Source organism: Cervus canadensis, chromosome 15 (assembly GCF_019320065.1).
Source record: "Cervus canadensis isolate Bull #8, Minnesota chromosome 15, ASM1932006v1, whole genome shotgun sequence".
NCBI classification, from domain to species: domain Eukaryota; kingdom Metazoa; phylum Chordata; class Mammalia; order Artiodactyla; family Cervidae; genus Cervus; species Cervus canadensis.
In genome coordinates this window covers 67547228-67572465 of record NC_057400.1, presented here as the reverse complement: position 1 = coordinate 67572465, position 25238 = coordinate 67547228, and the positions used below count along the sequence as shown (strand labels likewise).

The window sequence follows — 25238 nt, the reverse complement described above, 5'->3', positions numbered from 1 at the left end:
CTCCGACCTCTGGGGCTCCTGACTGAGAGTCTAGATACAGGGCACATATTCACTTGTCTCCTTTCACTACTGGGTGGCAGTCTGGCCTTTGCAGGGAGTGGAATCTGGCTGGGGTTTCAATGTGTAGAGTCCAGCCCCCAGGTTTCGGCGAGACTGAGACAGGTAAGTTTAACCTGGGGGTTTTAGGGGCTCCAGGGATTTTGGCAGAGAGGTGGTCGGATGGGGTGGAAAAGTCAAGGGAGGTTCAAGTCTGGTGTTCTTTAGAGTTTTTCACTAGCCCCTCCAGGAGGCCACCGAATGGCTTTATCTGGACAGGGACACAACTGGGATAACCGGTATTCCTGGTCACTGCCTATCTCATCCTGGGCCGCTTGGAGGAGAGGTGGGGAATGGCCATGTGGGTGCGGGCAGGGCTCAGAGGGCGCCGAGGGAGAAGCAAGGTTGTTGGTGAAGGAAGCGCTTGGGTGCTTCCTCCAGGAAGGACATGGAGCCCCCAGCTCTGGGCTGGGGCTGGGGCTGGGTCCCTACGTCGTTTCGGGACTTCACCTTTCCAGAGGCTCCGTTGACTCCTCTGAAGAGGGCTGGGCTCTGATCCTGGCGCCCCTTCCTGCCCTTTGATTCTGGTTCTTTGAGGGAAGCCCCACTATGAGGTCCTGGGAAGGAAAGACATTCTCTGCCCGCAGGCGGGCCGGAACGGGAAGGCCAGGAAAACGGCCTTCGTGACACGGATTCTATTTATTTATCTATATTAAAAATGATTTTCGTTTAAAAAAAAAAGGGGGGGGGGATGTTTCCCCACACCTCCAAGCCCAGACTGGCGCTTTGCACGACGACCGTCGACCGTCGGCGGCAGCCCGCTCCCCGACCGACCAGGCCGCCGGTGCGAAGCGCGGCTCTGCAGCCCGGCCCCGGCCTTGGCTCTCGCCTGCCCCGACACCGCCCAGCCGGCTGGCTGCCCGGGCTCCCCGACCTCGTCTCGCGGCCTCCCGGAGGGCGGGGAAGCCGGCGAGCTCAGCTCGTCCGGCGAAGGCCCCACCAGGCCCGCGGGTCGTTTGCGGCCAGACGGCCCCGAGGGCCGCGGGTGGGCGGCGACTCCTAGGAAGGGCGTGGAAGGCTGCGGGGCGCCTGGCCTCGCGCCGCGGCGGCGGCCGGAGCTCCGCCCCCGTCCCCGTATAAGTGGCGGCCCGGGCCCGGCCCGCGGCGGCGGCGGCGGCGGCGGCGGTGCAGGCTCCCGAGTCGGTTCGGACGGCCTGTTGAGCCCCCTCCACCCGCTTCCATAAGGCTTTGCCTTTCCAACTTCAGCTACAGTGTTAGCTAAGTTTGGAAAGAAGACTAAAAGAAGACCCCCGGCCGTTTTCCTTTTTGTTTTTATCATAGTCGTCGTCGGAGGCTTTTTGCACAGAGCTGTTGTGTTTTCGGCGGTGCTTTCTTCAGTTTCTTGCACTCCTGGTGACAAACGCCTCAGCAGGAACAGCAGAAGAACAAGCGGGGGGCGTCTGGTGCCATGACCAGGACAAGCCAGCAGAGCCGTCAGGGAGGATGCTGTGGTGAGTTGAGCCCACGCATGGGGTAGAAACAGGTTGGTTCGTTGGAGACCTGCAGCTCCACGCAGGTTTTGGAGGAATGTGGCTCAGCTCTTAACCAGCGTGCTTAGCAGCTCTTTTGACTCCTGTTTTGGTGGAGGTTAAGGAAGAAAGGAATTTCAAGGTTTGGGAAAGGAGTTTGCACACAAAGGAGGATGGAATCGACTGGACGGTTTGGGATTGCCTTGTTAAAAATAGAATGGCGTTTAAGACTGTTGAAACAAGAGCATTGGTCACTGTATGTGAAGTTTTGCAGGTATTGACCAATAATAGGTCATGCTGAATTTTTCATCTCCCCATCAGTTTCTAGGTGGCTTGATGAAATCTACATGGTTTGCCCCACAAAGCAGTTTTTAATAATTGTATTTAATAAGAGCAAATGAATGAGCATTCCAACCTCAGCTCACTCAAGGGACTAAACATGCTTTTTATCTCCCCACTGTGTATCTTTGCAGGCTCCTTGGCAAACTACCTGACCTCTGCAAAATTCCTTCTCTATCTTGGTCATTCTCTGTCTACTTGGGTAAGTGATGACCTACAGTAATTCTTACAACATACTTGCCCAATTTCTTGTTTCCTTTCATTTGAGCCAGTTGTATTAAGCCATCTTCCAGTTTTGTCATGCATCTGAAGAAATCAATTGGACACACATGCTGTAAGTTGTTTTCACCAAAGATGTTTTCCTATAGGTGTTGGTGAATGCTACTTAATTTTTAGGTTATCATACTTTATGTAGACCAACAGCTCTCCGAAGACAGGATTAAAAAAGGCAGGATTATCTTGTATTGTATGTTGCCTTACAAGGCTTAGTAAAGGGTAATATCTGCTACTAAGAATGGATGAATGTCTCATTGATATTACTTTCTGTTTTTACATATTTTAAGGTATTTCTCTATTTTCTTTTGTTAAGATAAGTTCCAGCATACCACACTATGAAAATACAGTAGAATAATGGCATGACTAACAGGCTAAAAATAGCAGTTCTAAGATTAATGTAAATATAATGGACCCCAAGAACAAATATATGAGTGATGAAAATTCTGGTCTTTTCAAATGTTATCTGTAGCTAGATATGTGTGAGACATCTCAGTCTATCTTAAAAGCCATCATCCAATGAAAATCAGCAGCTGATTGATAAGTCACCCTCTGACTTCTTATGTGGTTTTGGAAGAGTCCCACTGTTTCTGTAGGCCTGGGTTCCTTCACCAACATCCCCCGACCCCAAAGAATAATCCCCAAAGGATGATAGATGTGTTTTTGATTATTAAATCATTTTGATGGATAAAATCTTTTAAATTAAACAGTTAGTCTTACTGTTTAAAGCAATAAATCTGAATATATTCTATTCATGTGTCATATGTGATAGTTACAGAACCATAAGTTTCTGTTTTACAGAACTGTAAGTAAGGAGAAGGAATTTTGAGAGTAAATTTTGTGAATGTTATTTTCTTTTTAAATTGGAAACTGCTATTGGATCATCCTTAAGACATGAATGCAAACTATAGTATGAGGAAATCCGTACCCATGCCCTTGGGAAATTATTAAGCTAGGTTATCAGCTCTTTAAGAAAGAGCAATTCAAAGATGGCTTTTTAGAAAGGCCAGCCTCTATCTCCCCAGAGGCTTAGACAGGGATGACTCTGCAAATACATGTAAACAAAGTAGACTTGGCCTGAGTTTCATTTCCGGTAACTGATGATTCTAAGTAGAAATTGAGTGAAACTGCCCTTAATTAATTTAAATCCAATTAAATTACTCTTCCAATTTAATTCAGTAGTATTGAGTATTTTTTTAAAAAGTGGTAAGTGATAGACGTAAGTGTCTAAAATGCTTATCTTGTGATCTGGACCTATTTCTTAGGGGAAGAAGGTGCCTAACTTCCAAATACTGATTAAGTTTTAGATTTTTATGACCTTTCGTTAGTAGGTTAACAGGTCAGATTTGCCAAAAGAGTGGAACTGTGATTGTTCCAGGAGGATTTGTTTTTTGTCTTACAAAACACAAAGAAAAATGACAGATGCTTACTCCAGTCTTAAAGATAATTGAGCAAAAGGAGTTCTTGTGGGAAACTTGGATTAAAACAAAACACAGCAATTACAGCCGGGTAAGGTTTAGTGGGTTTTCACTTCTTGGTGCAGAAGAGTGCAAAAAAGGAATGCTCTCTAAGGCTAGATAATTCTGCCTTTTGAGTATTGTCTCCTGTTTGACACTTTGCCTGATTTTATTGCAACAAAATATATGTGCTTATTTATTATATATGCATGTGTATACAAATCTATCTATCCATCGCCCACGGTTTCCTGTACTCTGAGTATATAGGTGTTAGGGTAGAAGGTTATATTGAGTTAGATTTGTGTGAAGTTGAATGCTTTTTGTTTCTTACTTCATTTCTTTCTGCCAGTGGATCAATATATTTTACTCTGTGCTATCAGAATACAAAATATGGTAAGAAGTGAATCCTGTTTTCAAGAAACTTATGATGTAATTTGGTGTAGGTTTTAAACAATGTATCTAATTACAAAAAGATAACAGTGTAAGGCAGTGAAAAAAGGTGGCCAGTGTTACTATCTTATGCATCATGCTATGGACTGGCTCCATTTACTGCCAGATGTCTGCATGGCGCCAGCTGTTACTTCCTTGGATTTCTACTCATAGGTCTGCTTCATGCAAAATGCCACCTTCCTGCTCTACCCTACTTTATTTTTCCACTTAGCATTTGTACCACCTGGCCTACTCTGGGTTTACTTTAGGTCTCTGTTCACTGGGATGCAAGCAGCATGAACATATAGATCTTGATTTTTGTGTACTGCTGAATTTCTAATGCCTGCAGTATGGTTGGGTACATAGGAGCCTCTCAAAAAGTATTCAGTGCAGTAATGACATTCATTTGGCCTTTGGCTCAGTGCCCTGGAAGTAGATGAACATGTAAACAAATCCTCAAAGTTTGATGAGAGCTTGTGGGAGGGCAGGAAATGGAGGTTAGGAAAGAATGGGTGGGTGGGCCTGCGATTGCGCTTGGTCAATGTTTACAGAGACTTTACCTGATTCTTGCGCTTGGTGAATGTTGAGTCTGTTACTTCTTAAAGCCTAAGCCTTTGGAAATTGGAGCAAGTGGAGCAGTTTTACTCTTCTCCATCAGGGAGGTGGCAAGAGAGAAAACTTTTGTGGCACTTGTTTCAAAGTCCGTCTTTAAAAAAACCTAAACAGATTCTTTTGGAAAAAAAATATAGGAGTAAAACAACAAAGAAAGAAAGAAGAACCTACTACATAGCGCAGGGAACTATATTCAATATCCTGTGATAAACCGTAATGGAAAAGAATGTGAGAAAGAATGTGTAACTGAGTCACTTTGCTGTACTCCAGAAACTAACACAACATAGAAAGTCAACTGTTCTTCAATAGAATAAGTGTAAGAAAGGAAAGAAAGAAGCAATCGGAATAATATTTCTTATTCTTTATGATAGGAAAGAGGACATTCTCTCATGGAGGCAGGCTATCATTTGAGGCATTTATGTGTTTTTGTCTTTTTAGAGGATTGAGATTAGGATAAAGCACCTCTGCTCTCCTCATCCCATTTTATTCTAATCAAATCTAAATTTACTTCTCATGTTAAAGGTTAAGAAAATAGGTTAATTTGTTACTCTTATTGACATTTTTATCTTACTGTATAAATTGTCTTTTTATTGTTTTCAAACAAGCTGTATCATATATTTTTAGTCATTTAGTACAATGGTATTTGAAACGTTATTCCTACTTAAGTGGAAGACATTTTCTGTTATCAAAGCAAACTTTAAAAAGCTGTATGAGAAATGTGAATTATGGTACTAATTAAACCTCAAACTTCTGGAACATTCATATAACAGATCTAGTGTGCCAGAACATTATAGTTGATAACTTAGTCTCACTCTGCACTCATTTACAGCCAGGACCCCCTGCGCGTCCACTTTGTTGATTGCACGGTTATTTGCTGTGTTTCTAGTCTGGGATTTTGCCCTGTGCTAGAGCTCACATTCCAGACCATCAAGTGAGAATCAGTCTTTCAAACATGCTGTTTCCACTGGTTTCCAGACGTTTACTTGTCCTTATTCACCCCATCCCTCAAGGCCCTACTCTTATGTTAACTTTCAACTGCGGTTCTAAATAGAGGTTCTAAACCCTCTACACCAAAGTTTCTGTACCTTGGCACTATTGACGTCTTAGCCTGATTAATTCTTTGTTGTAGGGACTGTAGATGCCAGTAGTAAACCCACCCTCACAGTTGTGACAACCCAAAATAGATCCAAACATTGCTAAGTGATCCCTGGAGGATCACCCCCATTTGAGAAATACTGGTCTACATGAAGCTTATTGTAAATGGTTGCTACAGTATGCATATCCGTTTAACTTTAGATGCATCAGATTGTTGTCTTGGCTTTATTAAATGTTTAAAATCATATGACATAGCAGGATAATACATTGCTCCTTGTACACTAAATTTGTCAAGAGGATGTTAAGACGTTGGAAAGAACTAGGAATGTAGTACTACTTCCAATCCGTAACTATGGAGGCTAGCCTGGGAATTTAGTTTCCTGTAGTGATTTCTCATAGGGATAGGTTATGATAGAACGTTATTGTCCTGGTTTAGGTTAACCTTACAAGTCAGGAATGGGGCCTAAAAGTTCAAAATAAAGTCCATTTTAGACTTCTTACATATTAATTTGGCTCAACTCATTTGAAAGTTTCTGTTACTTGTTTTGCAGCAGTGAATTCCAGATTTTCCTATATACTCTGGAGAGAAGAAATAGTTTTTTTTTTTCCCCTTTTAAAACTCATCTATGTCAAAATGTTAAAATTATTTATGTATTTATTTCTGACATCTTCATGTGGTGCCAGAATTTGAACATATTAACTTCATCTTTTTGATTGTCCTGATGTTTTAGGTCTTTGAAATTTATTTGTGAAGTAGAACACAGATTTTAGAATGTTATAGGTAAAAGAAACTTGAAAGGTAATGTAGTGCATTCTTAGCATTTACAAATTGGGAAACTAGCTTTTACTTGACATCCAAGGCATACTGATGTTTGTAAACTACAATACTATAGTTTCATTCTGCTTCAGTAGCAAACTTCTTCATGCCTCTCACCCCAAGGCCTGGCTAGAAACCTGACAAAAAAAGGGAACAGGTTTTACCTCAAAAAATCCTCCTTGAACTTGGAAACTGTATGCTTTTCTGGAATGATAAGTATGTTTGTTCCATTAATATGCTTTTCCTCTCAGGTTTACTTAGTAATTGGGCAGGAATATTTTCCACTGTGCCAGGATGAAGAGTTTTAACACCTGACCACATTGAATCCATAGAGGAATTGTTGACTTTGAAAATCTCCTGATGTAGCCGGAAAGTGCTCCTCTGTCAGGAAAGCAGCTTTTTGAGTATGATTGACTAGCAACTCGCACCCCCAAACTCTATGAACACCTCTTCTCTCTCCTCCGACCCCAGGGGGACCGGATGTGGCATTTCGCGGTGTCTGTGTTCCTGGTGGAGCTCTACGGGAACAGCCTGCTCTTGACGGCGGTCTACGGGCTGGTGGTGGCAGGCTCTGTGCTGGTCCTGGGAGCCATCATCGGCGACTGGGTGGATAAGAATGCCAGACTGAAGGGTGAGTGGTGTCATAGGAGCCTTTGTGCTCATGGGACCAGGGCCTGCGCTGGAGAGAAACCCCGGTGGCGAACCCTCTGCAGCCCCTCTCTGAGTGGTGGGGTGCTCAGTGGCAGCACCCCTGCTTGGAGGGTCCTGGGACTCCTACAGAAAGATGGGATATCAGGGTATTGAGCTTATAGATTTGGGGAGGGATCTTTTTTGGCTGTTCATAAATTAGGAATGTTAATGGTTAACATCATAGCACTTTTCTGTGAACCATGTTAAACATTAAAAGTTTACTTAACTCTGGCATCTTTTTAACCAGGACTTGCATTGGAGTTCATTTAATACAATGTTCCTGGGACAGCTTTAACATCTGTCCTCTGGGGTACAGTGTTTCATATAGGCGGGTGTGTAGGGGAAGTGAAAACAATGGATTTAAAAAAGAGCATCTGATCACAGAGAGTTGAATTATTAATTTTTTAAGAAAAAAGAAGAAATGGTAGTATACTGACATTAGAGCATTAATACTGAAATCATTAAGTATTGTATAAGAAAAAGAGAACAGTTCAGTTATTCAGAATATAAGAGCAATTTGGATAAAATTCAGGGCAGAATTTCCCAGAATTATTCAGTTGATAATGCTAAGACCTGGCCATGTCTGTCTTAGTCATTGGGGAAAGATTGAGGTATCTGTTTCTTTCAATGCAGGATGACGGCCCCTGGTTAGAAAGCAACTGGATTATCAAACTCTAGGACTTGATGCTATTAGTAAAATGGCCAAGATGGACGTTATTTTATTTTGAGAATCAATAGACCAAAGAACATATAGAAAAAGGTTTTGTGTCCTAGAAAAAATTCCCAGTTATTTACATCATTATACATAGGGGCATGGGAATGCTATATATAGAAACCTTTAATCTTATGATTGTTGAACAGTGAAATTGTAAGTTAGGAAAGAATGTTGAGTTGGATGAAGAGGAGTTCAGTGGGATAGCAATCTTGCACTTATTCGATGTAATCAACTCGTGTCTGCCTCCATGAAAATCTTTGATGTCTCTAGGCTGAGTTAACTAGAGATACTGTTTTTTTCTGCAGTCCCATTAAAGCTTTGTTAATACCTCTGCTATTTCACTTATGCTCTTATAATTATCTGTTCACGTGTCTACCCTTCCTGTGGTCTGTGGGGTTCTGAAAGCCAAGAATCTCATTCAGTTGATATTTAAGCCTTGTACAATAAAAGAATGACTTATATGTTGGGATTTTATTTCATACTAATTTCAGAAAGCAGTTTGTTTTGTCTCGAGGCTTTGATATAGCCTTCCAAGCCAGAATGAGCTTTACTGTCCTTCAAGGCAAGAGCTATAATTATACCTTTCATATACAACCCTCTGTGTTTTTCAGAGTGCTTTCATGAGTATTTTATTTGAGCATCATAATGACCCCATAAAGTGAGGAAGGCAGATAGATGTGTATTATATCCTCACTTTATAGACACAGACACAAGGGTTTAAGTATGCTGCCCTAGATCATCTGCTGCAGCGAGTGGCAAAAGAAAGACTTCCCTGGATCCTGACCTGTGCTTATGTCAGCTCTTGTCTACACGGATGCCTCACTCTCAGAAAGCTGGCATTTTCTCTGAGGAAAGATGTAGTTTAGAATTTCATAGCAAAGCAAATAGCTTTAGTGTTCTAAAAGGAACACACTGCTGCCTTATTCTTGGCAATTTTTTATATCTTTCCTACTTATCTGTACGATCTTATCAAATTCAGCCCACCATCTAGGAGGTCATGAATTCCATGACCTCTTCCTTAGCCTCTTCCACGTTCTTATTTTTGCCTAAGCTACAAAGGGCTGAGACATGAATCTTGTTTATCTAATATAGTTCTATTTATGACAGTATACTTTCAAGAAAATAAATGAAAATGCGGTCATTATGAATGGCTTTATCAGGGAAAATGAGAAGTACTTCTTTATTCTGTCTGCAAATTTTACTGATCTGATGTGATATGCTGGGTCTTGCTAGAAATAGTTCAGGTAGGAATGTTTGTATTTCTTGTAATTTGCATATGCATTAATACAGTAAAACAGTGATACATGAATGGGAGCAGCTCCATTGAGATACTTTGGTGTGTGAACACTGTTTCTCCCTCTGTATAGTGGCCCAGACTTCACTGGTGATCCAGAATGTTTCAGTCATCCTGTGTGGAGTCATCCTGATGATGGTTTTCCTACATAAGAACGAGCTTCTGACTATGTACCATGGATGGGTTCTTGTAAGTTCTCAATAAGATTCTTGATGGCAGAAAATTGATGTGTCTGTTAGTGATAAAAGAGGAAAACTCTCTGAGGCTAGGGAATGTCATTTTACAAATAGGTTAATTTTAATCTCATAGTTTCATTGAGTTAGACAAGGCTGTGATCCATGTTACTTTAATAACCCCTACCACTTTTGTTTGTTTTTTTTTTTTTTTTTGCCCGTAACAGGCATCATTGTGTGTTGTTTGAATTTAAATTTTATTCTGTTAGTTTTCTTTCCTTTTGTGTTTTAATGGCAGTTCAAAGAGTTTATTACATAATCCAGTTGCTAGCTTTCAGGTCATCAGTATTAACCTACAATTTGTTCACACCATATAAGAAATGTTATCCATGTATATAAATCAGTCATGATTGTGGTCCTCAATAATAATTGGTATTTGTATTTGAGGACATGGAGTAGATAACTTCTCACACTTTAATTTCATGATAGCTTGACGGAAAAGAGCACAGAGATGGGTGTAGTGGAAAACAATAAATTTGGTGTCACTAGTAAATCTTCTTAGGTATATTTGAATTGATATTGTAGAGTTCCAAAGCTAGATGGACAAGAAACCTTCTCCTCTATTCCCTTCATTTTGTTGATGAAAAAGTGAGGCAAGGTGATGATGTTAGCTGATTGCCTGTTGTCATGCAACTGGAAAATGTCTGAACTCTGATTTAAATGCAAGACGTTTCACTTCCCCTTCAGTGTTTCTTCCAAAGGACATATTTGTGGGAGGAATTAAAAACTACCCCGAGGTTAACACTCTGTGATAACTAGGTCATATAAACGTGCATATGACTATTTTGTATCATGTATACCACAGATGGGGCTTCCCAGGTAGCTCAGTGGTAAAGAATCTACTTGTCAAAGCAGGAAACGCAGGAGACGTGGTTTGATCCCTGGGTTGGGAAGATCCCCTGGAGAAGGGAATGGCTACCCACTCCAGTGTTCTTGCCTGGAGAATTCCATGGACAGAGGAGCCTGGTGGACTCCAGTCCATGGGTCACAAAGAGTCAGACATGCCTGAGCACGCAACATGTTTTTGTACCACAGAAGATTCAGATTAGAAAGATATTATGCCCTTTAACTTGACCACTGCTATCTTGTTTCATGTCTACAAGTAAGATGATTTTTTATAATTTATGAAGTTAAATTAAGATTTTATTATGCTACCAAAGACCAGTAGGTACAGTGTGGTAAATCTGACAGTTTAATGTTTTTCCTGTAATTCCTTAGACTTCATGCTATATCTTGATCATCACGATCGCAAATATTGCAAACTTGGCCAGTACTGCTACCGCAATCACAATCCAAAGGGATTGGATTGTTGTTGTTGCAGGAGAAGACAGAGGCAGATTAGCAGGTAATTTGCTTTTCTCTTTCTACCAAATGGTTTATATTAGGATTCACTTTAAAATCAGTGGTAATAACTGAGGCTTAAGCCTTTTTTCTGAGTAATTTTAAGGAATACTAAATTGAAAGCATAGTCTTTTTCTTACATTATCAATTTCAGCACAAAGATTTGTCTCACTGTTAAGAAGCTAATTTATAGGCTAGTGACCTTCTCTTTTATTCTATGAAAACCTGGCAAAGATTTATCTCACTGTTAAGAAACTAATTTATAGTCTAGTGACCTCTTTTATTCTATGAAAACCTGGCAAATAGAAGACTATTTCTTTTGAGCTTTTTCTTTCAAATACTTAAAACAGTGAATATTTGACATGAATTTTATCTTCATACTATGGTTATTATTTTCAGTACTTATTGGTCATATTGTGGATACTATTTTTATCCAAACAAATAGAAACAAATATGTGGCTCAGCTGGTAAAGAACCCTCCTACCAATGCAAGAGATGCAAGAGATGTGGGTTTGATTCCTGGTCAGGAATAGCCCCTGCAGAAGGAAATGGCAGTCCGCTCCAGTATTCTTGCCCGGGAAACTACGTGGACGGAGCCTGGCACATGGCAGCCCACGGGGTGGCAGAGTTGAACGTGACTGAATATGCAGCACACACACACACACACACACACACACACACACACACACACGATTCTAGGATAGACTCTGGACATTAATTCCTTCAACTTTAAAGTTCTAATTGATAACTCTAACTACATTATGTATGATGCACTGTAACAGCTGTTATAAACACTAAAGAAGTATAGATAGAATGTAGGTCTTCCAAAGCTTGCATTTTAGTTGTCCATTGGAAATGTACAAGAGGGCAAAGGCTGAAGAATGCTTACAAAGCAATATATCCATTACGTCAGTAATACTTGGGCTTAGAGTAACCTACCTTACTGAATATTCCCTACTCACCCCTTACTCCATACAGCACCCAGACACAGATGGATTGAAATTGCGCAGAGTAAAGGAGGAATGTACACTTATTTACTGATCAGGTCAGCTGAGTCAACTCTGCTAGTCACTAAGATTAATGGGTATTACAAACTCATTGCCAGCCATCCTGACTGACAAGACCATTCCGGATCACTTTAGTGGCTTATCCCAGGACACAGAGGCAAGATTAAGTACTGGGGTTAGCAAGCAACTTTGACTAGACACGTGGTTAAAAGAAAAAGACAGGAAGTTGAGAGAAAGGGAGCAAAATCTGTGAAAGGTCTACATGAAGAAAAAGAAGGATTTGCTTAAGTCATCCCTTTGTGATAGCAGTAATAATACCGCTTCAGATAGAGATACCACAGTGATTTTAGAGGCCAGTGAGTATGGAAGATGCATTTAGCACAGGAAAGCCTGTATTGCAGAAAATTCTCTCTGGAGCTAAAGTAGTGATTCTCACTGATTTTTCTTCCTGTGATCATTTACCAACAGGAAATAACTCCATCTCTTTTTGTCACATAGAATTAAAAGATAAGATTTTGTCCTTTTTTTGGTGTTTTCTCTTGTTATTTTCTTTCTCTTTTAGTGTGTTATTTTAAGGATGTTAATGTATGCCAATGTTTTGAAATTCAAAGGGTACAAAAGGATATATTTTAAAAATAGATCACATATATCTGTTGAAATGTATTTGGGGAAAAAGTTAGCTTTTAAGATGATTTTCTTTCTCTTATCTGAATTTCTTAACTCATGCTGACTCTGTGAAGTCTATAGAGTCTATAATTGGAGAAAAAAAAAAGCCCTGAGTAAAGAGAAAGTTACTCAGAATCTTTAATTTGTGCTAAATATCTAAATAAATAAATAAGTAACAAAACAAAGATCCCATGTAGTTTTCTGGGACCTTTCTGACTATAAAGTGATATTCCAGGAAAGCAACAAAAATATGACTGGCCACTTCTCAGCTGTCTTTCTTTATTTGAGGAATCATTGCATAATGGAAGAATCCAGGCTAACCAGTCTGTTTTCTAACCTTCTGGAGTTTCTGGAGTTTAAGAAAGGAAGTAAGCTGCCTGTTGAACTCTTGTCCACTGTGAATTAGTTTAGGAAGTGGTGCTGTTTCAAATTCGGCCGCAAGTACAGGATAGAGCCTAAAGAAGGAAACCTCCATGTTGTTTTTCCTCAAGTTTTGACCTCCATATTTGTTTAAAAACTAATTGAAAATGGTCCTTCAAAATAGGAACAGATAATTCTTCCATCCTGGGGGTCAGCGAGGCTCTCACCATGGATTTTTGGTAGTATTCCTGCTATAAGGCAGAGGTACAGAACAGATGAGAAAAGAGGAGGGCAAAGGAAAAGCAGAAGAGAAGGGGGGGAAGGTGTGGCAGGAGGGGACTCCAGCTGCCCCCGCGGCACCTCTGGTTCTGTGTCTCTGTACACAGATACACACCTGTCCGGTCAGGAGTAATTTATGTTCATGCAGGCCGATTTTTGAGGTTGCTGGCAAAGACTGCTAAAACCAAGCAGGAGGCTGGGTGGGACCAGCTGAGCTCATGTGCATCACGCACACGTGTGCGTGTGTGTAAAATGTACGTGACGGGGTAAGGGTGTGCCCGTGAAGAGGGACGGTTGTCAGCTGGAAGCTAGTTGCTCCCAATCCCTCACCCCAATGTTTCTTGTTTTCAGAGTAGTTTATAAAATTGGAAGTTGTATCACTGAGGGTAAAGAACAAGAGAGATATTCCCTGGAAGGTTGAAAAGTTTTCTAATTTCAGTGACATCAGGTCAAAATATAGTTGTTACCATCCAGTTTAGACAGCTCCAGGAAAGGTACTTTCTCCACATAAATACTGTTAATTAATCTGTCAACTCATTTGTCTAAGTACTTGATTTAGTGTCTTATTAAAGCCTTCTCTTGAATCATGACCCTTAGCCTGTCAAATCTGTTTGAAACTTCCTTTCCCTGACTTTTTATTCCATCTGTTATTTTATTTCCTTCTTCATTTCCTTTGTTAATCGCTTTTTGTTCATAGTCTATGAGATTTTTCTTGTCCATCATTCTCGAGAAACATCTGCTGGTTGGCTTGATCAAGTAAGGTAGATATATTTCTTGTTTGGACTCCGTTGACTGAAAATTGTCTTCGTATTTGAGGTAGACAAACCTGCTAGGTGCTATTTACTCAGCAAATATGTTCTTTATTATTCTACAAGATATATACCCTTTATAACAGCAAGTGGTTACTGATGTCCGCTTTGTCACAGCTGCAGCTGAAAACACTTAATTGGAATTAAATGAGCACACATTTGTGTGTTTGTGTAAGAATCAATACAAGCCTGTGAAAAAGAGTATGTTTGCACATTGAGAGGACCAGTTCTTCTCTAGTGTGTTACCAGTAAAACGTTTATGTCTTTTTCAAAACTTATTTAATTAATTCTGCTTCAGAAAAATGAAATCTCTTTTCTGATACTACATTGCATCTAAACATGATTAGCTTCCTCAGATAGAAATTTCTAAATTTTGATAATAAAGAAAAGAAATTGGTGGCATTAGGAAGTTTCATGAGCTCTTGAAAAGGGAGGTAGTGAAAAAGTAACAAATCATTTTAATTACATTTCATTGTTGTTCTGAGGCCTTCAGATTCAAGTGTATGTTTTCATTAATATTTGATTTTTGGATTCAAGTTGTTGAGTTATTAGGAGCAATCCTACATTTCCATGTTAGGAAATTATTAGCAGGGGCAGATGGAAGTTAATGAGGCCTCTGCAAAATTGGTTATGTATAAGATCAATGAAAACTGCCTTTGCTTCTCAAGTGAAAGGTGAAATATGTCAAAGTTCTCCTGTTATCATGAGGCGTTCTGCATGCATAGGACTAATTGGAAGGCAGTTGAGGACCAGGAAGAGTGAGAGAAAGAATAATGACGGTTTTCTGTTAATGTGCTTATTAGTCATATAATGCTTTTCCAAGGTGCCCCACGTGATTGATAAGGACTTTCTCAATTTTCACTCTACTCTGTGAGACAGAAAATGAGAAAGTAGGCTATTTTCTTGACTTCCTCTCCTTTATGCGTCTTGTCCTCCACTCTAACTCAGCTGTATGTTCCCATGGTCCTACCCAAAGACCTTGTTATCACTGCTAAACCCTCCCCTTCCCTAATCTCAATCTTTGGCATCCAAGACTTGAACTATACCTCCTGCCTTATCAGCTCACTCCTCCTGGTTCCCCAGTCACAGCAATGCGCCAGCCTGGTTGGCACCTGTAAGGCATCAATGACCCCCTCTTGTCTCCTCTCTTTACCCAGTTTAAATTCCAAATTCAGTCATTCCAACCATATGAATGCCTCCTAGTATACACCCTCAGTTCACTTGGCCTCCTCTCCTTTTGTTACTCCTTTCATAAGATCCTGCTTAAGTCCAACTCTCCATGGTAGCACATGGCTGGTGAAAAAAAGAAAAGCACAATTTTGCTCACTGCTCTCACTTAAAATTCATGACCACTGGGTTCAAGCTGGCCCTTTCGTGCTGCTGTATGATCATACAGTTTCCTCTGGTCCCTTCCTCCTCCCACTTTCCTAAAGGACAGCGTCTTACTTTTTCCTCGTACATTCAGTACCGCCTCGCCCATCTTCACTTTCTCTGATGACCTTGCCTTGTGTTCTACTGAGAAAATGGAAAGATGAGAAGAGAACTTCCATGTGCTCCCGTCTTCACGTGCCTCTTCCCACTTGTACCTACAGCCATTTACGTGACCTACACTTGTGAATTGCTTGTGGTCCTATCTAAGAACGGCTCTGCCGCCTGTGAGGAGACTCAGATTCTATCCTTTCTCATCGACTGTATCATTCACATTAGCATATAAACATGCTGTAACATTGCTCATCTTAAAAATGCCCTTCTTTACCCCCTCTATCACTCCCATTTCTTTATTCTCCTTTTGAACAAAACTTAACAAAAAGAAATATCTGTGCTCACTCTTTCCAATTCCTTTGCTTGGTTGGGGCCTTGCTTTCCATAATACCAGGGCTGGTGGAGGGGGGTGCAACATTCACACTGTGAAGCTAGGCAGTGCCACTCACTTAGAATATAATAGAAATGGTGTCCCCTGGAGTTGGCACCAACCTCTTTAGTTCAGTTCAGTCGCTCTGTCATGTCCGACTCTTCGTGACCCCATGAACCGCAGCATGCCAGGCCTCCCTGTCCATCACCACCTCCCGGAGTCCACCCAAACCCATGTCCATTGAGTCGGTGATGCCGTCCAACCATCTCATGCTCTGTCGTCCCCTTCTCCTCCTGCCCCCAATCCTTCCCAGCATCAGGGTCTTTTCCAATGACCAGCCTCTTTAAGCAGCTTCAGTCAGGCATTTGCCCTTATTGCCTACCAGAATTATTCTTTTTAAGGTCCTCAGTACCTTTCGTGTGACCTGTCTAGAGCTGCTTCTCCATGCTCATCTTTCTTGACTTAACACCATTGCTTGCCAATTGATCACTTCCTCCTCTTTGAAACATTGCTGTCTCTTGGTTTAGGACACCACACTCTCCTGGTTTTTCTCCTCTTTTGCTGGTTCCTCTTCATCTTCCTGACCTCTGAACAGTGGCATGCCTAGGACTCAGTCCGCAGACCTCATCAGTCTATACTCAGTTGCTTGGTCTCAGCCAGTGTCTTTGGTTTAAAAATCAAGCAGCTGGTGGTGACTCGCAGATCTGGTACCTGCTTCTTCCCTGGACTCCAGACCTGTATGTTTAATTGTCTGCTTGACAGAGCCTCTTGAATGTCAGTATACCTAGAGAAGTCAACATCTCTAGAACCAAATGCTTGTTCTTTTGTCTAAACCTGATTCGTTTGAAGTCTTCCCTTTCTTGGTAAGTGGAAACTCTATCCTTCCAATTGTTGCTCGGTATAAAAACTTTAGAGTCATCTCTAATTCCTCTCTTTCTCTCGCATACCATATCTAATCTGTGTTCAAGTCTTCCTGATTCTCCTTTAAATTATATCCAGTGTCTGTTTCTCTGTTTCCATTGTTACTGTCTTGCTCCCCCGCATATCGTCTCCCACCTGTCTCCTTGGCTGCACTGCTGTCCACACCCCCGCCCCACCCACGTGCACACACACACACACACACACACACACACACACACACACACACACTGCTGTCCACACCCCTGCCCCACCCACGTGCACACACACACACACACACACACACACACACACACACACACCCCCCGCACACTGTTTTCTCATCACAGCAGCCAAAATGAACCTTTAAAAATACAAGTCCTGTGGTACCACCTCTCTGTTCATTAGCTTCGAAAGGTTTCCTGAGTCATTCGGCATAAAAATTGGTTTCCAAGTAGTAGGCTAAGATCCTGCCTGATTGGGCCAGTCCCTCCCTCTCTGACCTCATCTCTTCTTATCCTCGCCCTTCCTCATTCTGCTGCAGTCTTACTGTCCTCCTCGCTGTTCTTCTGGGCATGCTCCTCCTGCCCCAGGATTTTTGCACTTGCCTTGGCCTGGGATTGTCTTTTCCCTAATACCCACAGGACTCACTCTTTTGCCTCCTGCTGCTTCATGCCTTGCTGTGATGTTCTCTTTTTTTCCGTGAGTTCTTCCCTGACCTCGCCATATACAGAACTGAAGTTTTCCCCTTCCTCTGAACTCTCTCTATGCCCCTTTTCTGCATTATTTTTCACTCTAGTCTTTAATGAACCTCTGACTTGCTGTGTATTTATATGTTTGTTGATTGTCTTTGTTTTCCCATGCAAGTATAAACTTCATGAAGACAGGAAGGGTATTCATTTTTTGTCATAGCCTAATTCATGATAAGCATTTACTAAGTGCTTGTTGAAATAAATGAATGTAGAGTTACTATTGAGTTCATTTTTAAAAAGCTGATGTTAGACTAATTTATATAATCCTAGAGAACCATGATTTTTGAGGCAAGTTTAATGTGACTTGCTCCAAACAGCAATTGATTTTCTAACAAAATAGTTTGCTTGCAGAGTGCTTTTAGAAATTTACATCTTAGGAATCAATACTCTTGGTTTATGAGTTGTATTATGTAAGTGGGCAGTCTCTCTTTGATAGATTTGCACACTTCCCTGCCTTCTCCACCTCTCTCTGTAGATATGAATGCTACAATACGAAGGATTGACCAGTTAACCAACATCTTGGCCCCCATGGCTGTTGGCCAGATTATGACATTTGGCTCTGCAGTCATTGGCTGTGGTTTCATTTCGGCATGGAATTTGGTATCCATGTGTGTGGAATACTTTCTGCTCTGGAAGGTTTACCAGAAAACCCCTGCTCTAGCTGTGAAGGCTCCTCCTAAAGAGGAAACTGAGTTGAAACGGCTGAATTTATACAAAGGTAAACTCAACAAAATGTTCAGTCCCTTTATTTTGATTTGCAGATCTTATATGTTGGTTGAGACCAAAATAATTCTGAATTTATGTCAGGTTTAGTTCTTAATGATGGCCTGCATGAGGTTAACCATATCAACATGGTAATAAGTTAAAATCCAGTCTTTTGAGGATCTGTGGAACAAATCTAGGTTAAACCTCAAGGAGTTGGAATGGGGCCTGTGGCCCTTTTTTTTAACATGAATAGCAGGCACAGAGGGGCAATTAATTGAGGACTGGGCAAAGTTGAGCATAGTGATGGGAAGAGCACTGGGGGAAAGAGAAGAGAATTCCTAGAAGTCTGTAAAGAAGGGAGTTACATGCCCTTTGTAGGACAGTGGAAGAGAGTGAGGATATGAGGTGGACATTTTTCAAGAAGAGAAGAGGAAGTTGGGCTTCTGAGCAAATGGAATCTTAAATGGGCCCCCAAAATAAGGTTGTGTATTTTCTCAGACAATTATTATATTTTATCTGATAAGTTTTCCTGCTGTTTACTTTGGTGGGATTATAATTTCTGAGAGAGAGGGGGAATGGGGAGGGGAGAAGTATCAATAGTATTTTGTTTATAATGTAAATACTTGGAGTTTATTCCTTGGCTGAAATCCTTAGATGAGTAAAAGAAAATACATACTTTATTGTAGTAGCCGAGGGAGTCCATGGGTGATGCCCTCCATGGGTGAGGGAGAGGGGAGAAGAAAATTACTGTGCAAAAGGTAGTTAGCTTTTTCCTCCATGTCCCCTCCTTCAAATAATAATGTCTTTTATTAACAGAATCTGAGCCAAAACCCCTGGAGGGAACTCATCTAATGGGTGAGAAAGACCCTGACATCCATGAACTTGAACATGAGCAAGAGCCAAGCTGTGCCTCTCAGATGGCTGAGCCCTTCCGCACCTTCCGAGATGGATGGGTGTCCTATTACAACCAGTCTGTGTTTCTGGCGGGCATGGGTCTTGCTTTCCTCTATATGACTGTCCTGGGCTTTGACTGCATCACTACAGGGTACGCCTACACTCAGGGGCTGAGCGGGTCCATCCTCAGTATTTTGATGGGCGCATCGGCCATAACTGGAATAATGGGAACTGTGGCTTTTACATGGCTGCGTCGGAGATGTGGCCTGGTTCGGACTGGTCTGATCTCAGGAATCGCGCAGCTTTCCTGTCTGATCTTGTGTGTGATCTCCGTGTTCATGCCTGGAAGCCCCTTGGACTTGTCTGTTTCACCTTTTGAAGATATCCGTACTAGGTTCATTCAAACAGAACCCCTTTCAATTACACCTACAAAAATATCTGAAATCATCTCTACAGCTGATGCGCACATGTCAAACGGGTCTGTTCCTGCTAGTACTGTCCCAGAGATGAGTTCTGAATCCGTGCCTATAATCTCTGTCAGCCTGCTGTTTGCAGGCGTCATTGCTGCTAGAATCGGTAAGAAGTCTCCTTTTGTCTATTCATGAACTAAAGTGTCTTTTTGCAATGGAGGTTCAGATAATTCAGCAGAAATTGGGCTAAAATATTCCCTGAATGTTAATTTAAGCAAAATCCACTCTATTCTTAGGTATAGTCCAGTCATTTATTATGAAAATTTAACTTTATAGTTTAAAAGAACCTGTATTTTGTAGAGTGTGTATGTATATATACTTTCTTAAAACATGGTTAGGGCTTGAAGATTTTTACTGAGTGGATATCTTTCTCTTTTAATGTAATTTAGTTAATTTTAAAAACGATATTATCAATAATGATTATAATTTTAGTAATTTAGAGTCTTTTTATTATTATAACTCTACCAAAAGGACTGTAATTTAGCAAATAGTTCAATGCAATAAAGTTAAAAAAAGTGGGGTTTAAATTTAAAAAAATAAGACACAATAGAGAAAAATCCTTCGGAGTTCTTCTCTAGCTGATGTTTCTTTGTTGTATACTTTGCCAAACAGATGGTTTTTATAGCTCTGAAAGGAGGCATAATGTAAAAACCTCTTACAAAGGAAAGTTTGAGTAATCATTAATAGAGGACTGATGAATTATCTCTGTCTGAATTCGTTCTTGAAATGAAACCATATTTATCTTGTGATACAAAGCAGTTCATTAATTAATTAAGTATATTAATATTAAAGCAAGACAGCTTTATTGTAGGGGCTTTAGAACCGAAGCAGTAAATGTATTAATGGCCTAAAGTTTCCTTACACTTTAAACCTAACAATATATTAGGTCCGTTCATTTTAAACTTAAAAAATACTAGTAATTATAATAGGATTTATTATGTCTCTGATTTCAGAGTTCTGCTTTCAGAGTATGAATAATCACAGAAAAGAATTGTTTCTTATGGCTGTAAAAACAATTTCTTGAAACCAGTAATAGCACAGTATTTATTAATGAAAAATCTCTAAAATTCAGCTATGATATATATACATATGGTGATTTTAAGGTAATAGTGTTAAGTATGTATTTTGTATATGTCAACAGATATTTCATGTATAGGTCTGAAATGTATGGCTCTAAGTTAAAATTAAGTTTCTAAGAAATATCTTTTATTTTAGGTCTTTGGTCCTTTGATTTAACTGTGACACAGTTGCTGCAAGAAAATGTTGTTGAATCTGAAAGAGGCATTATAAATGGTGTACAGAACTCCATGAACTATCTTCTTGATCTTCTGCATTTCATCATGGTCATCCTGGCTCCGAATCCTGAAGCTTTCGGCTTGCTTGTGCTGATTTCAGTCTCCTTTGTGGCAATGGGCCACATCATGTATTTCCGGTTTGCCCAGAAAACTCTGGGCTCCCAGCTTTTTGCCTGTGGTCGTGATGATAAAGAAGTTACAGATGCAGATCAAGCTAATACTTCTGACGTGTAAGACAGTTCAGCTGTTGCCACCCCTAGATTATGTTACTAGATTATGTAGAGCACATGTGCGTATTTTGTTCTTCAGAATTCCAATAAATTGCTGGGTGTCTCTCTCTGGTTTTACCATAGCTATGCCTTGAGGGCCAAAAGCTAGTTAGGAAACAAGCCAGGAGAAATGAGCTGGTTAATTTCCCTTATATTTAAGGATAGGAAAAAAAAAATAGAGAAAGAGAAACTCATTTTAAATACAGAGACTAGAATAGTAACACTGATTTTCCCTGTTTCTCATAAGAGTGTAAAATTTTCCATAGAAGAAGGATTAGTCAGGTGAATTAAGTTATTTTTTGGCAGATATTTATTATCTGTACTAGAATTCAGATATGTCAGTTTGCCCGAACACTCTTGTTCAAGTCTAGTTAATTTACTTTTAAAAAAAGCTTATTCTCAGTTGTATTATAAAAACAAATTCTCTTCCAAGTTTGAAGATTAAAGTTTGATAACCAGTATTATCCCTGTTGGTCCTATTGCTGTTAAGGGATTGACATATATGTGGAGAAATGAAATACTTAATTAGAATTCTTTAATAGGGTTTATGGTTTAACTTTAGAGAGCACCTTTGTATTTTTCTTATCAGCTAGGGCAAAATATTGTATTAAGCATATGTAGCACTTCATAAAATGGTTATTGTGTAAGCTACAGGTAAAAGCAAAGCTATAGGGTAGATTTATAATACAGTGAAGGCATGAGGACTTCAAACGTGCCCGCAGTTTGGCCATAGAAACTAGGAGTTAAAAGTCACATGAAGGTCAAGATCTGGACTTAACTCATACAACTATCCTTCATGATCTCTGTCTTGGAACATGAGGGAGTTGGCAAGTTAAATGTAGAAAGCAGGCCCAAATTTGGAAAGGTTTTGTTTTTATAAATCATTTGATTTACTTTTAACATGCTCGGTAGAACATTTTTACTTTTACTGTTTTGTACCCAGGAGTTATTTTTACCTAGTCGTAGAGCAAAACTGTTCATAAATGTATCCCTTTCAAATGTCTTTGAGAAAAATGGAGGGAAAAAAATCCTTTTTTATATATATTTTTTCAAAACTGTTTTGCAAGTCATTTTGCAGCATGCCAATACCAGCGGCATACTTTGCCTTAACCGTTCATGCACTTTCATGGAGACTGCAATACATTGCGCTGAGCACTTTCTTTTTTCTTGAGGTTTAATCTTTTTCTTCTTTCTACAGTATGATGTAATGATTTGCTATGTTGTAAAATCTTTGTAAAATATTTCTATATAAAAACAATTTAAAAAATCTTGACTTCTTTTTCCTGAGTTGCATTCCCTTGTTGTTTAATATTGCTTTTGTTAACAGAACATCTGTTTTAGATAGTATATAGTATATAGTATCTGTTTCTCTCTAAAGATCTATAATGTTGTAATAATTCACAATTTTAAGTGTTATCTCCCTGCTCATATGTCTAGTTTATGGTGGCTTGGATAACAGTATAGCAAACATGAGCCCCAGAACTCATTCTTTGACCTTGAAGAAGTCACTTTAAACTCTCTTGAGTTCTATTTTCTCTTTTGTAAATTGGAAGTGTTATTATAAAACCAGCCGTACCTACATAACAGTTTCCCTGATTGAGTCAAGTAAGGAGCTTCTTGTAGAAGCACTTTGTGGACTATACGACAAGGTAGTAGTAATAAAATTACTAGAAGTCGGGTCTAACTAATAACAGAGAGAGTAGAGCCACATTCTCTATTCAGCAAATGTTTACTAAACAACCAATCTGTGTCCCAGACTGATTGGTCTTGGAGATGCAGATTTGACTCAAAACATGGTTGATCAGAGACTCCTTTTCTTTTCCCCCCAAAATTGGGAGCGTGAGGACTTCTGTCATCGCCCATAATTACTGAGCAGCTGCTGACTTCTGAGTAGACAGTAGATGCCTCTGTTAGGTCTGGCTGCTATCTTGAACAGGTCATCTCCTTCTTCCCGCAGGGGTGGAGCTAGGGTTGGAGGTCTGCCCTGAGTGTGGCTGTAATTGAAGGCCTGTGACCTTGTAGAATGAGTAAAACCATCTTAGCAAAGAAAGGTCTCATCTCTTAATGTGGGCATTTTGCCAGACTGTGGGCCTGGTGAGAGAGGCTCTGTGTGGGAGGAAGGAAGTGGAGTTAGTTAACAGAAGTGTTTATAGGTGCTGCCCTTATCTTTGCAGAGAGTTGCTCTGAGCAGGAGGAGAAGAGAAATGGAGGAAGAGCACTCCTGGACAAGGCAGCCTCTGCTGGGTGCTGCCCCAGGCATACTAGGGCTGGGGGGATGATGTGTGTCAATCTGGGCATGTTTCCTAATAGGGAGGCAAACTCAGATAGCTACAAGGTCAATAGGTAATACAAAGGAGTGAAGTGAAAACAGTCTTACATTTAACATGTAATTGCATTTCTCAAAAGTATCACTTATTTATTCCCACTTAAAAACAAATTATTACCATTTTTTTTCTTCTTAATTCTGGCTCCGTCAGTAAAGAATCTGCCGGCAATGCAGGAGACCCAGGATTGATCCCTGGGTCGGGAAGATCCTCCCAAAGAATGAAATGGCAATTCATTCCAGTATTGTTGCCTGGGAAGTCCCAGGGACAGAGGAGCCTGGTGGGCTACAGTCCATGGAGTCACAAGAGTCGAACACAATTTAGTGACTAAACCACATACCACCACAATTCCCATGCAGGCTTCTTGTGGTTATTAAAATAGACTCCTTCCACATAGACATCCTTTGCATAGGAAAAACTATTTCCTAAAGAAATACGCCTATTCTCACTTTTTTTCTTGGGGCATCTGGCTTCCTTGATATTCCTTTCATTTCCTGCTCCCTGACCCACTTAAAGAAAGAAAAAGGTGTAAGTAAGAAATAACTTTCCTGTTCACCGTAAGAAAAAACAATACAAGAGGGGAGCTAAACCCCTGACCATGCTTTTGGGGAGGTCATAGGGTATGCGAACTGGCGAGCACATAACCAGGATAAAGGAACAGCTAAGCAACATGGAATGTAAGCTTCTCTAGTCATATCTTTCATCTTTCAAGAGAAGCTGGGATTCTGAAATTTTGTGTGACATCTCCAAATCCTTCAATTCTGGCAAGTAACTTGAAAATACTAAAAACATTTTTCTAGCCAAACCAAGTATATCCATTGGCTACTGAGGAGCCATCCATGGGGTGCCATTTTTTAAGTTTTTCTTTAAGAGGACAGTTTGTTTGCAAGAGAATGGTATTTGAAAAATGTATAGATAATAGGAGGTATATATACAAAATTGGTGGAGTACAAAGAACAAGAATGAACTTGGCAAACATTAATGGTGAAAAACATTAAGAGATTAGGCATCCTTTGTTAGAGATCATTTAAGATCAAATAATCTATGCATTTGTTACCTGCCATATTGATGTCAGTGAGAATTCTGCCCACTGTCCCTTATTCCATGTGTTGTTTATACAGTTGTGTTAAAGGATAATGACAATTTAATTTAAAAATACTTTTAAAAGTTTGTCTTAAGTATAAACATAATATGCTCCTATTTTAAAAAAGAAAAAGCACAGGCTTTATTCAATTCCTCTCTTCCTACCCTGCTCCTCAAATCCCCAGTACCCACTGTGAATAGTTTAGTGTATACTTGCAGAGAATTTTTTAATGAAAGTTTCAAAAATAACTTGTTATATCATTTGGTTTGTTCACCAAGATTATGTCATTATCTGTCTGTTGCTTGATCAGTCAACCAATGTATATTTCCCCCCCAGATTCAGAGGGCTCTATTAAAGTCATGTTTGCATTAAGGGTGTTGATACAGTAATTAAAAACTTTAAAAAGTGACATAGGTATACAAATTGCCAAGTTTAATTTTATTGTCATTGAGAAGTAGATTTAGTCTGATAGTCCTTTCAGCAAGACAAAAGACCACTGAGTTTTACCTTTTTCTCCTCAAATGACACTTACTTGAAACTCTTATTATTTCAGTTAAGTATTGCTTTTCCATGTATAATGTCTCCCCTTTTCCCTCTTTATCCACCATTCAGAGTAATCTTTGCTATCAGAACATTTTTGTTTTACAAGATAGCAATTCAAGAATAGAGTTGAAATGTTAGAAGAGCCTTGTGACAACACACACACTTTTATTAC

The 25238-nt window shown here is 40.0% G+C and overlaps 1 protein-coding gene across 1 annotated transcript; it reads left to right on the top strand.

Moving 5' to 3' along the window:
• The first annotated feature begins 1409 nt into the window (after nt 1-1409).
• Nucleotides 1410-21320, top strand: SLC40A1 (solute carrier family 40 member 1). Its single transcript, XM_043487823.1, has 8 exons — nt 1410-1547; nt 2039-2106; nt 7059-7218; nt 9360-9475; nt 10738-10864; nt 17958-18200; nt 19004-19657; nt 20767-21320. Exons 1-8 carry the CDS (start codon nt 1505-1507, stop codon nt 21078-21080), a joined length of 1725 nt encoding a protein of 574 aa, XP_043343758.1. The 5' UTR covers nt 1410-1504; the 3' UTR covers nt 21081-21320.
• Nucleotides 21321-25238: the final 3918 nt, after the last annotated feature.

What these genes read in the sequence shown, in the direction of transcription:
- SLC40A1 (XM_043487823.1), top strand. Translation starts at nt 1,505, where the DNA reads ATGACCAGGACAAGCCAGCAGAGCCGTCAGGGAGGATGCTGTG. An exon ending in AGACAGAGGCAGATTAGCAG is followed by an intron (nt 10,865 to 17,957) that starts GTAATTTGCTTT and finishes CTCTCTCTGTAG; the next exon opens with ATATGAATGCTACAATACGA. An exon ending in ACGGCTGAATTTATACAAAG is followed by an intron (nt 18,201 to 19,003) that starts GTAAACTCAACA and finishes TTTTATTAACAG; the next exon opens with AATCTGAGCCAAAACCCCTG.